The 14,003-nt window shown below is 42.0% G+C and overlaps 1 protein-coding gene across 4 annotated transcripts in view; it reads left to right on the plus strand.

Annotated features, from left to right (window-relative positions):
* The window catches only part of LOC138953615 (leucine-rich repeat-containing protein 9-like), a 70,172-nt gene that overhangs the window by 23,852 nt on the left and 32,317 nt on the right, over positions 1-14,003 (plus strand). For all 4 annotated transcript variants that reach the window (XM_070325487.1, XM_070325490.1, XM_070325489.1 and 1 more), the window contains exons 15-18: positions 647-707; positions 1,217-1,284; positions 8,566-8,675; positions 10,921-11,069. In XM_070325487.1, the coding sequence (XP_070181588.1) occupies positions 647-707; positions 1,217-1,284; positions 8,566-8,675; positions 10,921-11,069 (388 nt within the window). The remainder of the gene's footprint in view (positions 1-646; positions 708-1,216; positions 1,285-8,565; positions 8,676-10,920; positions 11,070-14,003) is intronic.

Below are 14,003 nucleotides of genomic sequence, written 5' to 3' on the forward strand. Positions count from 1 at the left end.
AAAATATTTAACTAATGAGTTTATTTAAAAATGCTGGCAGATAAAATCATATCATGAGGCAGGCGTGTGCTTTAGGTATTGTAAGCAGACTTGAAAAGGTGGGTTTTAAGGGTCTTTTTGAAAGTAGAAGAGGTTTCACAGTGACGGATGGGGTGGGGAAGTTGATTCCAGAGAGTGGGAGCGGAAAAGGAGAAAGAACGTTCGCCAGTGGTTTTGGTTTTTGTGCGTGGGATGGAAAGTATTTTGCTGTCAGTGGATGAGCGAAGCTGTCTGGATGGAGTGTAAGGATGCAAGAGTTCAGAAAGATAGACAGGAAAGTGAGGATCAGTGAAAGAGTTGAAGCAGATGTTGGTGGTCTTGTGTATGATGCGGGAAGATATAGGAAGCCAGTGTGTGTGTGTACTCCTTAATTTATTCCCTCATTTGTTCATGCATCTGTGTAGTGGTTGGCTGTTTGTTTATCTGTGTAGTGGTTGGCTGTTTGTTTGATTGACTGTTTGATAATTTTTGTCAACTGGAAGGAAAAGGCCCTCCCTCTCATTTGCATCTGCCGTACTCCCAAAGGCTAAGAGAAATAACGAAATGACAAGTATTTGATTATTAGGAAAACCGTCAACACTGTACCGTCAAAATGTGCATTTTGCAGGTCAGCTGATCATTGCAAAGACATTCCTGGGGAAAAGTACCAGTGTCACTGACAATAGAGAGTGAGTACATGCTTGATATCGTTTCTGTTTCTGTTTTAGTTCCAATAGTGGGGAGTTGGGATGGCATCGGTGTGGGTGGATTGGTGTGACTGTGTGTGTGTGTGTGTGTGTGTGTGTGTGTGTGTGTGTGTGTGTGTGTGTGTGTGTGTGTGTGTGTGTGTGTGTGTGTGTGTGTGAGAGAGAGGGGAGGGGAGGGGTGGGTATAGCTCTGTATGTGTGTGTGTCTGTCTGTCTGTCTGTCTGTCTGTCTGTCTGTCTGTCTGTCTGTCTGTCTGTCCCCGTCTGTCTTTCTCTCTGTCTGTCTGTATTGACTGTGTTTGATAGTGTGTATTGTGTGTGCATGTTGTTATTCTTCACTTGGTTGGTTCTCATGAAATCTGCAGGTGTGGCGAATTTTTAGACTACTTCTTCAGCTGCTTTTTGTGTGTATCTTTCCAGACAGTTTTTGCAAATCAGTTAATGAATGATATTAATTGTTTGTGAAACATTGATCTTTTTTTTTGTTTCAGAATTGCTGCAAATTCATATCCCAAAATTGATGCTGTATTCAAACCCAGAAAGCAGTGCATACCAGGACGTGAGTTTCCTGTTGTTTTGTTTCTGTTGTGAATATGTGTGTTGAAAGATAAATAAAAGCTCACATACTAAAATGTAAGAGCAAAATGAACATGTGTGAGATAAAAGTTGCAATCATCATCTCAAGAATGACAGACCTCAGAAGATTGCATGTACAGTGACGTGGTGGTAAGACGTCGGCCTCCTAATCGGGAGGTCGTGAGTTCGAATCCCTGTCGCTGCCGCCTGGTGGGTTAAGAGTGGAGATTTTTCCGATCTGCCAGGTCAACTTATGTGCAGACCTGCTAGTGACTTAACCCCCTTCGTGTGTACACGCAAGCACAAGACCAAGTACGCACGGAAAAGATCCTGTAATCCATGTCCGAGTTTGGTGGGTTATGGAAACACAAAAATACCCAGCATGCCTACACAACGAAAGCGGAGTGAAGCTGACTATGCTCTCAGAGTATTGTGTGGGGAACCCAAATGGGCAAACGAGCTCACACATAACTAGAAAATTCTGGAACGCTGAAGAAGAAGAAGCATGTACACTGGGACCCGTGGGACACCCGTGGGACACCCTTGGGACCGGCAAAAAGTGTCCTTACATTACAGGTGGCTTTGGGCGGGGATGTAGCTCAGTCGGTAGCGCGCTGGATTTGTATCCAGTTGGCCGCTGTCAGCGTGAGTTCGTCCCCACGTTCGGCGAGAGATTTATTTCTCAGAGTCAACTTTGTGTGCAGATTCTCCTCGGTGTCCGAACACCCCCGTGTGTACACGCAAGCACAAGACCAAGTGCGCACGAAAAAGATCCTGTAATCCATGTCAGAGTTCGGTGGGTTATAGAAACACGAAAATACCCAGCATGCTTCCTCCGAAAGCGGCGTATGGCTGCCTAAATGGCGGGGTAAAACCGGTCATACACGTAAAATTCCACTCGTGCAAACCACGAGTGCACGTGGGAGTTTCAGCCCACGAACGCAGAAGAAGAAGAAGACAGGTGGCTTTTTATGAAAGGGATACTTTCGATGTTGCAATAGGCAAAGCGCCAATGTAATTTAACCTCGACATGCAGTAGCGTTTATGTCAAGGAATAGAACGGCCCGCATGCGCAGAACTCACTTTTGGTTTCGCGCGCTTGGATCGCAACTTCAGGGAATTTACTGTTGGTAGAATTTGTGTAAAATAAGAGATCTCTTTTTCTTTTAGACGGATTATATTATGTGTGTGTGATTTCTCTTTGAGATTGAAATTCAGTGTGTGCAATTCGGACATCGATGGTCAGGTGAGGTGCACTTTTTCTTCGGATTTTAATTGTTCGTGCGAGCCGTGTGGGGACAATGGCGACAGAAGGTGACGCTACCGCCAGTACGAGTACTGCAAAGTTAGAGGACTCGTTGACACAGACAGACATTCTAAAATCCATGCAAAGCATGATGAGCCAAATGATGAACAAAGTAGTTTCTTTAGAGGAAAACTACAACGAACTGGCTGCTAAAGCGCAAATGTGTGATGACACAAATGAAGAATTATCTGACACGGCGGTCGAGGCCGATGACTGTACCACGGGAAGTGGTGTGACAAGTCGTAACCAGCAAACTTCTCTCGCCGGTGAATCCGGCACTCAGACTGTTGGTGAATCTAACAGTAACAGCACTCAGATTCAAAGAGAGAAGGCTAGTGAACCTAGCAATACGCAATATGTTGAAGATGAGAGTGAGAGTGGCTTTTGCGTAGTGCTGGACAGTCAGGATAGTGATGTGTTTTCCCAGATGGAAGCGGATCTGGAAGTGGTTGAGCCACTGGGTATGCCTGTGAATGAGAAGTTGGCAAATATTACCAAAAGTAGGTTTACTGTGCGAATGCCGGAACCTAAACTTAAAGAGAAGATGAGTGCGGTTTTAACACCAGGAAACTGCTTGGAAACAAGACCCCCCCGTTTGAATGAGGAAGTCATTGAGAAGGGGAACATCGATAAGATGGCAAAAAAGGTCGACATGAGACTCTTTAATGTTCAGAAGCTTGTGGGGAAAGCAGCTGACGCGTTGGTTACAGCGGCGGACACATTACATTCGGCAGTTGTACAGATGACAGAGAGAAAGCCAGCGACTGCTAGCCAACATCACGCCAGCAATGCGTGCACGGTGTGCGCCGAGACTAACAGACAGTTCGCTGAAAACGCAAACCAAAATAATGCTCGCGGCGAGCGGAAACGTCATAGCCTTTTTGGGAGCCGCTCAGCAAGAACTTTCGATTCGTAGAAGATTCCAACTGCAGAGTGCTTTGCCAAAAGACTTTGCATCTATCTGTGGCAACGATACCATACCCATTACAGACAAACTTTTTGGTGACGATGTTGAGAAAGCGATACGATCAGCCAAGGAAACTTTTAAAATCAGGAACACTTCACGTGAAAGTGCTAGTCGTTTCCATCCGTACAGGCGTGGTTCACAGTCAAGCAGGCCTTTTTTAGGACGAGGATCCCGGCCAGCCAATCAGCGGGGAGGGAATCCCTACCACGCAATGAAAACGTCATACCGAGGTCAGAGGTCGGGAGCATCACGAGGGAGAATGTAAACAAAGATGGTGAACAAGATGAGGTGAGAGACTTCTACCTACAGTTAGACAGCATTAAATGGTCGCTTAGTGAAGATGTGAAGGATTTCAGGGCAGGACAGATTAGTGAACATGTCAAGGACTGGGGTTCAGTCACTAGTGATAATATAATTTTGGATATGGTTAAAGGTGTGGACATTGAGTTTAATGATAAACCACGTCAGGAAAAGCCAGCTCATGAAGCACGGTTTTCAGAGAAAGAAACAGAAGCTGTGGCAGCTGAAATTGAAGAACTGTTACAGAAAGGCGTCATTACTGAATGCACTCATTCTGACCAGGAATATGTATCCTTTATCTTTGCACGCCCCAAAAAAGATGGTAGGATCAGAATGATTCTAAATTTGAAACAGTTGAATAAAAGCGTTGAATACCACCATTTCAAAATGGAGAATCTTAGAGAAGCTCTCTCTCTTGTGACACCTGGCTGTTGGTTTGCTTCATTGGACTTAAAAGATGCTCATTACTCAGTGCGCATAAATGAAGAGTCTCAAAACTTTTTGAAATTTTGGTGGAACAACAGAATGTTCAAGTTCACTGTTTTTCCAAATGGACTAGCATGTTGCCCCAGATTATTCACTAAGATACTAAAGCCTGTTATGACTTATCTGCATCAGATGGGGTTTATTTCAACCATTTTCATAGATGACACGCTACTGTTTGGAGATTCAGAACTGGAATGCGTACAAAATGTCAAAGCATCTTTGGAGATTTTTCGAAAACTAGGTTTTGTGGTTCATCCAGAAAAATCAGTATTCAAGCCCACCCAGTCGGTCAGATATCTAGGATTTGTGATAGACTCTCAAAAGATGACTGTAACGCTTACTCCAGAGAGAAAGCAAAAGATTCTAGACTTGATCTCTGACATGCTTTCGAAGAAAGAAGACTCCATCAGGAAGCTGGCAAAACTGATAGGCACTTTGGTTGCTAGTTTTCAAGGAGTTATGTATGGTCCACTGTGGTACAGGGCATTGGAGAATGACAAGACTCGAGGCCTCAGAGAAAATCATGGAGATTATGATGCTATGGTGCAGATTTCTGTTGAAGCACGAGAAGAAATGATATGGTGGACAGAGAATGTCAGTGCATCCTACAATGTGATAGATGTTTCACATGGGGAACCAGATTTTGTCATCTTTTCTGATGCTTCTTTGAGTGGTTGGGGCTGTTCATGTGATCTAGGTCGGTCAGGGGGTCATTGGAATGCCCTGGAATCTCAAGAACATATTAACGTTTTAGAACTCAAGGCAGGTCTGTTTGCTTTGCAGTCATATCTTGCGAATCAGTGTGCCATTCATGTCAGGATAAAAATGGATAACACTACTGCAGTTGCATGCATTAACAATATGGGCACCAGTCATTTTGTTAGTTGTAATAAAGTGACAAAAGACATTTGGAGTTTTTGCATAGCTAGAGACATTTGGCTCTCTGCGGAGTATGTGCCAGGCAAGGACAATGTTATTGCGGATTCAGAATCTAGGAAAACTAATACTGACACTGAATGGAAGCTTAGAGATCAGATCTGTTGTCTGAAGCTCTTAGTAGAGTCAAATTTGAACCTGAGGTAGATCTGTTTGCTTCTAGACTGAATTATCAGTTGCCTATATATGTGGCATACAGGCCAGACCCAGGAGCTTATGCTGTGAATGCATTTCACTTGTTTTGGGGCAACATAAAGTTTTATGCTTTCCCTCCCTTTTGCCTTATCTCCAGGGTGCTGCAGAAAATTCAGAGAGATCAGGCAGAAGGAGTAGTGGTGGTACCTTTCTGGCCAAGCCAACCTTGGTACGCCAGGATTGCCAACATGCTCACAGAAATACCAGTATTGATGTCGGCAAGGACAGATCTAATCGGCTTACCAGGAAAGGAGTGTCAGCATCGGCTGGCAAGAACACTGCAGCTGATTTTGTGCAAGGTATCAGGAAAAGACTCGGACAGTCAGGGTTTTCGCAGCAAGCTTCAAAACTCATCTGTGCTTTGTGGAGACCTGGCACATCAAGACAGTATGCACACTACATACACAAGTGGAAAGTGTATGCTCGCAAAAAGGGAATTGATTCCGTTCATTCGTCTGTGAGTGAAGCTGTTAACTTCTTAGCAGAACTTTTTCAGTCTGGATTGAGTTATAGTGGCATCTGCGTAGCCAGGTCTGCATTATCATGCTATTTGAGTATTGAAGGATGTAAAAGTTTGGGTGAACATAAACTAGTGAGGAGATTCATCAAGGGTGTGTTCGAGCTTCGGCCTGCTTTTCCCAAGTACAGTGTTACCTGGAATGCAGATATAGTGTTGAACTATTTGGAGAATCTTCAGCCTCACAATAAACTTACTCTTAGGGAACTGTCCATCAAACTTGCAACAATGCTTGTTATTTTGTCTGGCCAACGTTGCCAAACTGGATAGTCTGTCTTTAGATGATTTAACTATGGAGAATAATCGTTGTGTGTTCAAAATAAGTGAAAAGCTGAAACATTCACGGAAAGGTGTACATCAAGAGCCTCTGGAATTTCTTGCTTATCCTCAGAATGGAAGCCTGTGTATAGTCAATGTACTGAAGGAGTACATTAAAAAGGACTCAGAGTTTGAGGGGAGACTAAACGAAACAGTTCATCAGTTACCAGAAGCCTCATGGTGTTGTTTCTAAGGATACTGTGTCACGCTGGATTAAAGACATATTGAACAGAGCAGGTATTGACACATCAGTGTTTGGTGCTCATAGCACGAGGGCTGCTAGTACATCAGCAGCGGCTGCAAGGGGTGTTCCCATTGCTACAATCATGAAGGCTGCAGGCTGGTCTTCGGAGTCAACCTTTGGAAGGTTTTACAAGAAGCCACACGCTGTCAACATGGGTCAAAAGTTGTTGGATTCTTTCCTGAAGAAGAATTAAAGTAAGTGTTGGAGTATATTCTAACCAAGACTTTATGTTGGGACAGTTTTCTGTTGTCTCATGTACACTATTGCTCTAAAAATTCCTTGACGTAAACGCTACTGCATGTCGAGGTTAAATTACCACGAGCATGCAAGGCTTACCTGTAAGGTGCAGCTTGCTCTGGATTTATCCGAGATATGCATCAGGAGCGTTTATGTCAAGTCCCTCCCTTAATTTTCCCTCCCTTTCTTGTCATGCTTGACCTAGCATTGTTTATATCAGAATAGTGTACATTCGTTCTCTGAAGTGTGAGTTCTGCGCATGCGGGCCGTTCTATTACTTGACATAAACGCTCCTGATGCATATCTCGGATAAATCCAGAGCAAGCTGCACCTTATAGGTAAGCCTTGCATGCTCGTGGTAATTGTCTGTTATTGTGAGGTGTTCTCTCATCGGAGGGACCTGATGTGACAGGTACCACTGTAATTAATATGCACCTCTTGAGTGAATTTGCTGAATTATTGGTCAATTCACCTTTTATCCTTTAGTATGGTTAAGACTGGGTTATGTTTGAGTGAGATTTCATTTAACTTGAACAAGATAAGTAAAACATGGGAAGGTATTTGAATGATTTTGTTTGAGGTACTGAAACAGTTCCCTTTTGTTTGTACCATTAATGTTACCACTGAAGTAATCGGACATTCTTTTTTATTGACTCCCCTGAGTAATCAGAAGAGTCTTAGGAATGAGCAGTGTTAGGCTGTCCGTAGACAAAAACAAGTCGCGTAAGGCGAAATTACTACATTTAGTCAAGCTGTGGAACTCACAGAATGAAACTGAACATAGTCTGCCGCTAGTGCAAAAGGCAGTGAAAGTGACGAGCCTGTTTGGCGCGGTAGCGATTGCGCTGTGCTTTACTGTACCTCTCTTCGTTTTAACTTTTTGAGCGTGTTTTTAATCCAAACATATCATATCTATATGTTTTTGGAATCAGGAACCGACAAGGAATAAGATGAAATAGTTTTTAAAACGATTTCGGAAATTTCATTTTGATCATAATTTTTATATTTTTAATTTTCAGAGCTTGTTTTTAATCCAAATATAACATATGTATATGTTTTTGGAATCAGAAAATGACGAAGAATAAGATGAAATTGTTTTTGGATCGTTTAATAAAAAAATAATTTTAATTAGAAGTTTCCGATTTTTAATGACCAAACTCACTCATTAGTTTTTAAGCCACCAAGCTGAAATGCAATACCAAACCCCGGCCTTCGTCGAAGATTGCTTTGCCAAAATTTCAATCAATTTACAAAAAGCCGGATATGACGTCATCAAAGGTATTTATCGAAAAAATGAAAAAAACGTCCGGGGATATCATACCCAGGAACTCTCATGTCAAATTTCATAAAGATCGGCCCAGTAGTTTAGTCTGAATCGCTCTACACACACACACAGACACACACACACACACACACACACACACACACACACACACACACACACACACACACACACACACACACACACACAGACACAGACACACACACACACACACATACACCACGACCCTCGTCTCGATTCCCCCCTCTATGTTAAAACATTTAGTCAAAACTTGACTAAATGTAAAAACTGAATGTTGGGGTTATCTCGGATGTTTTTAAAGCTAGAGCTTTGAAACTTTGCACACTTGAGGGTTTGATGATCTCCCGACATGACCCCAGTTTGGTTGACCCTCGTCAAATGTTGGGGTCTCTGTGGGGTCATGTTTGGTTGCCTAAGTAATGATGTGCACCTGTGTGTGATGTCTTTGCATTCAGATGACTCGTCCAGTGCCTGTCAGTGCAGTGCACGGCAGTGTGAGTGGTACATCTTTGACCATGAGCTGGTGCTGCCAGAGTACATTGTGGAGTTTGAGTATGTCACCAAGGTAAATATGCTCTCCTTTCCACACTGTTGCGAAAGAACGTCCCATTTGTATTTTGAATTCTTGTAACAGATTTGACCGTTAATAAAAAGTATAATTCTAATAATGGCATTGGAGCCTTCTTTTTTCTCTTTCATTTTTGAGTCACTTGAGAAAAAGTGACTCTATGTAATCGGTCAGTGTTAGTCTGTCCGGCCGGCCGTCCGTAGACACCACCTTAACGTTGGACTTTTCTCGGAAACTATCAAAGCGATCGGGCTCATATTTTGTTTAGTCGTGACCTCCAATGACCTCTACACTTTAACGATGGTTTCGTTGACCTTTGACCTTTTTCAAGGTCACAGGTCAGCGTCAAAGGAAAAATTAGACATTTTATATCTTTGACAAAGTTCATCGGATGTGATTGAAACTTTGTAGGATTATTCTTTACATCAAAGTATTTACATCTGTAGCCTTTTACGAACGTTATCAGAAAAACAAGGGAGATAACTAGCCTTTTCTGTTCGGCAACACACAACTTAACGTTGGGCTTTTCTCGGAAACTATAAAAGTGACCGGGCTCAAATTTTATGTGAACGTGACTCCCAGTGACCTCTACACTTTGACGTCTGCTTTGGTGACCTTTGACCTTTTTCAAGGTCACAGGTATGTCTTGAATTCTTCAGGTATGCATTGTGTTGTGAATAGCAATTTCTTCCTGTCCATCTGATGCCTCATATAATATTCAGAACTGCGAAAGTGACTCGATCGAGCGTTTGCTCTTCTTGTTTGTGTTTGTATTGTGGGGGAGGGGGGGGGTTCTTTTATGCTTTCCTTTTTTCTTTCTTTCTGTTTTCTTTCTTTCTGTCTGCATGTCTGTCTGTCTCTCTCTCTTGAATCCAGGCCGACGGATTAAATGAAAAAGTTAAGGTCAAAGGTCTGCCAAACCCGGCAAATGTGATAGGCAGCCTGGAGATCCCTAAGTACCTCTCCAAACGATAGTACTTTTCGGCTAGATTTTCAGTTTCAAGCTGTTAGGACAACTTCTTTAATTGTGTGTTTTTATGAGGTTTTCTGGGGAAAGTGAAAGGTAGCCTCGTCAGGGGACAACTGTTCAAACCCATATCCTCATTCTTTTCTTTCTCGATGGAGAATAATCTTTTATTGATGACTATTGTAAGGTTCATAGTGCCTTTGACGGATTTTTCCGTATGTTTAAGGTGCAAGTGTATGTGGGGAGTGTAGTAGTTGTTGGTTCAACCCATGTCCTTATTGTTGTGTCTCTTCACAGAGAGTAATCATTTATGGGTGGTTGTTGTTAAATTCCTTTTTCGTGGTGTACCGTATTTTCCGGGTCATATTACGGCGCGACATTTTTCCTCGAGTTTGACCCCTGCGCCTTGTATAACGAAGCGCCTAATCCGTGTATGAAATACGAAAAAAATCAAAGAGACCGCCCGAGTACCAGTCAAACAACTTGTGATAATGCATGTTTCAGCTACTAGGTACTACCCTGGCCAAGTTTCCTCTCAAGACTTTCCACTCTGTATTCTTCCTTTGATGTGCGGCTTATTTTCATTCTTCATTCCTCCACCGTTTGTTACCGGTATACTTTTTCAATTTTGGTGCGCCCTATCGGCCCCCTGCGCCCAATGGGTGACTGGATTACAATTTTTTTTAAAAGAAGGGGGTGCGCCTTATGCGCTGTGTAGCGCCTTGTAACCCGGAAAATACGGTACTAGAATGTACTGTACTAATTGTACTGTGGCCGTATATGTGCAGGTTTTCTTTTTTCCGTATGTGTACTGGAAGTACAGGTTAGTGTTGAGAGGGGGGGGGTGCGGGTGTAGTGGTATTTTGTTTGCACCTGATGGTGTAGCAACGAAACAATTCATCCCTTTTTGGAAGATGAGGGTGGTCCGCCCAAAGGCAGACCGGGTTGTAGGTGGAGACAATAGTTGAATTACTGTCGTTTTGGCAGCTTGGGGATCTTGTATTGTCCCGCTGTATGATGTATGTTGAAGTGTTCTTTGTACAGGAAGCTTTATGGTCACCCTACACCCAGGTGTCTGACGACCTGAGTGTCAGCAATGTGGTTTCTGTCTTTGTCTATCTGACTGTCTGTTTGTCTTTCTGTCTTTGCCCCCATTTCTGTCTGTCTGTCTGTCTCTCTGTGCCACCATTTACAAAAGAAATGTCTTAATTAAGCATATGAATTAAGGCCGACAGATCAAGGGAAGAAGTTGTAGGTTATAGTATACTTGTACAGGAAGCCCCATGGTCACCCTACACCCAGGTGTCTGACGACCTGAGCGACAACAAAGTGGTGGATCTCCCGTCCCCCCCTCTAGACCTAGAGAGCACCAACAGTGATGATACCACACTCAACATGGAGCCGCAGATTCCACAGCGGCCCAGGTGAGTGTGTGTCTGAGACTTGAGGGGTGTGTGTGTGTGTGTGTGTGTGTGTGTGTGTGTGTGTGTGTGTGTGTGTGTGTGTGTGTGTGTGTGTGTGTGTGTGTGTGTGTGTGTTTGGGAATGGGGGGTGGAGGGGCATAGATGTAGCTGTGTGTGTGGGGGGGGGAGGGGTGGTGCATGTGGCTTTCTGTGTGTATGATCGAATAGGTTTAGCTCTGTGTCATAGTGTGTGGTTAGTGGAGTGTGGGTGATGGGTGTCATTGACAATCTCAGTGTGGGGGAGAGTGGTGGGGGGTTGGTAGTGGAGGTGTGGGCAGCGGTAGATGTTCTGTGTGTGTGTTTGTCTGTCTATAGCTGTCTTTTCGACAGTGTGCAAAGTGTACTGTGTATATTTCTGTTTGTCTATCTGCATTTTGATGTGTGTGGGTCTGTATGTGTCCAACCATATATGGTGCATCAGTAAGTGTGTTTTTTTTCTCTAAATGTCTTTCGGTCAACAATCATATCATTTATATGTTTCATTGTGTGTATCTGTGTGTTTCTGTGAGCATGTGGCTATTTGTACGTCTTTGAGCGTTCCCCTCAGTTGTCCCACAGATTTCTTTATGTGTGCATGCATCTCTTGCTTGCCCCTTAGTGGATATTTAAAGATTTCTCTGGGAAAAGCATGCATGCTCCAGAACAATTCATCTGACAGCCACTGTGGATTTGTTTACACGCTCAACTTTATGTGTGTGAGAATCTGTATATGTGAACAGCTCAGATCATGGGTCAATAAAGTGTTACACAGATGGTCAAAATTAAAGTACAAGATATTGCACTGGAAGTGGAACTACACTGTTGCTTAGTGTCTGTATGAAGCTACAAGGTGAAAATAGAAAAAGAAAAACACGATTCTTGACTTTGATGGGCTTTTTCTGCTCGTAAGCACACATTCTTCTACTCATCACAGCATGCCCCATTATTGAGTTTAAAACACCAATTAAATTTGTTTTGAATAAAACTCACAATTTTACAATAAGAATTTAGAGACCTGAATCAATTAGGTATATCCTACTTAGTTTGACTTTTGCAAAACTAAGTAATTACACATTTAATTGAATCAGTCAGACAGACGGAGACATAGAGAGACAGACAGAGGGCAAACAGAAATCTGAGAAAGAAACCCCTTTAAAAATGTTACCATGTTTGAAATGAAACATCGCAAGGTGAAGCCATAATTCATCACCTTTCAGTATGACGTCATGAGCGTGTTCCACACTTGAAATGACGTGTTTTTATCATGTTGTCAGCTGCACGGAGCTTGGAAGTATAATTTTCATTCAATGATCCGAGCAAAGAGTGTATCTTTGATCCGAGTTTGTTAAGTTTTAGCCTATTTTCAACGTCAAACACCATGAAACTATATATATTTGGAATCAGAAAATGGTAAGGAATAGATAGAAGTTGTTTTTAAGTGTCTTTTTTCATAAATAAAGATAGTGGTTATTTATCGGTTTTCTTCATTTTTAAGCATAATTATCAATACAAAACAACAAAACTATATAGTTTTAGATACAGGACGCAATAGGGAATACACCAATATAAATTTTTTGTTTCAAATATTAGTTTTTAAAAATTTGAAAAAATGACATATTTCGAACAAACATTTCAATAACAAAACTTTAAGTGACCAAACTGAAATGCAATCCCATAATCCGGCCTAGATCTGAGATTGTGTGATAAGAAATTCGATCAAATTGATGAAAAACTGTAACTGTGAAAGTGCTGCCTCGACCTTTTGGCAAACGGTAAAATATGACGTCATCAAACTGTCCTATCAATAAACGGAAAAACCTTCTATGAGAAAATCCAGTCAAAAATATCCATATCAAATTTCATAAAGATCCACTCCGTAGTTTTTGAGATATGATCTGCAGTGTGAAAAAACGCCCATAACGCCCAAAACGCAAACTCATTTGTTATGATTTGGTCGTGTTCTGCTGATACTATAATGTTTTTCTTTCCTAAAACACACTATAATAGTAGCCTTTCCCAATGTCTATGCTAAAACTGACTTGTCTGTGTTGTCAATGATTTTGCTACAGTGTGAGAACACAATCTCACGCCCATAACGCTGTGACACGAAAACTCATTTGGTCGTGTTCTGCCGATACTGTAATGTTTTTCTTTCTTAAAACACACTATAATAGTAGCCCTTCCCAAATGCAATGCTAAAAATGACTGGTCTGTGTTGTCAATGATTTTCTGCGAGAATGCGATCTATCTGTTTGTCGCAAAGACCGTGTGACACGAAAGTTATGAGCGGAAGACAAATCTGCTGAGTGCAATTACGTTTCAGAAGATAGTTGGTTAAAACAGTTTATCACTCAGACACGCAAAGGAACACTATAACTTTATTATTCAGGCCATATTTGCTTTCCTTTGTCATGTATGAAAGTACTGGCCTTGGTTGAAGAAAGTGACCTGTCGCTGTGCAACAAATTTGTCGCCATTTTCCGCCGTGTTTTGTAACTAAAACGTGTTTACTACCCACACATACAAAACGATGCTGTTGGTTCTTTTTATTTTCTTATTGTTTGATTCATGCTTAGCAGTTTAGTATGCTTTGTTTTCTTCTCAATTCAATGGATGGCTATAAAATAAGCATTTAAATGTGAAGGTGTTAAAATTACCCATGATCTGAGCTGTTCACACATGTATATAATTAGGGGATGGTCACTTTGCATAGGTGCAGGTGATTGTAAATCAGTACAGTGCACATAAGAGAGCAAGTGCGTGGAGGAGTTCCAGTTTTACATAATTATATATTATGATTGACCCGTTAAAGCAGATTGCCTGTGCGCCTAACATGTTTTCTATGCATTTCTATTTGTAATTGTGTATCACCCTATTTATGGGCTATGGCCTGAAATAAACATTCCTGAGTTCTGA

The sequence above is a fragment of the Littorina saxatilis genome, linkage group LG17 (assembly GCF_037325665.1).
Source record: "Littorina saxatilis isolate snail1 linkage group LG17, US_GU_Lsax_2.0, whole genome shotgun sequence".
Classification (NCBI taxonomy): domain Eukaryota; kingdom Metazoa; phylum Mollusca; class Gastropoda; order Littorinimorpha; family Littorinidae; genus Littorina; species Littorina saxatilis.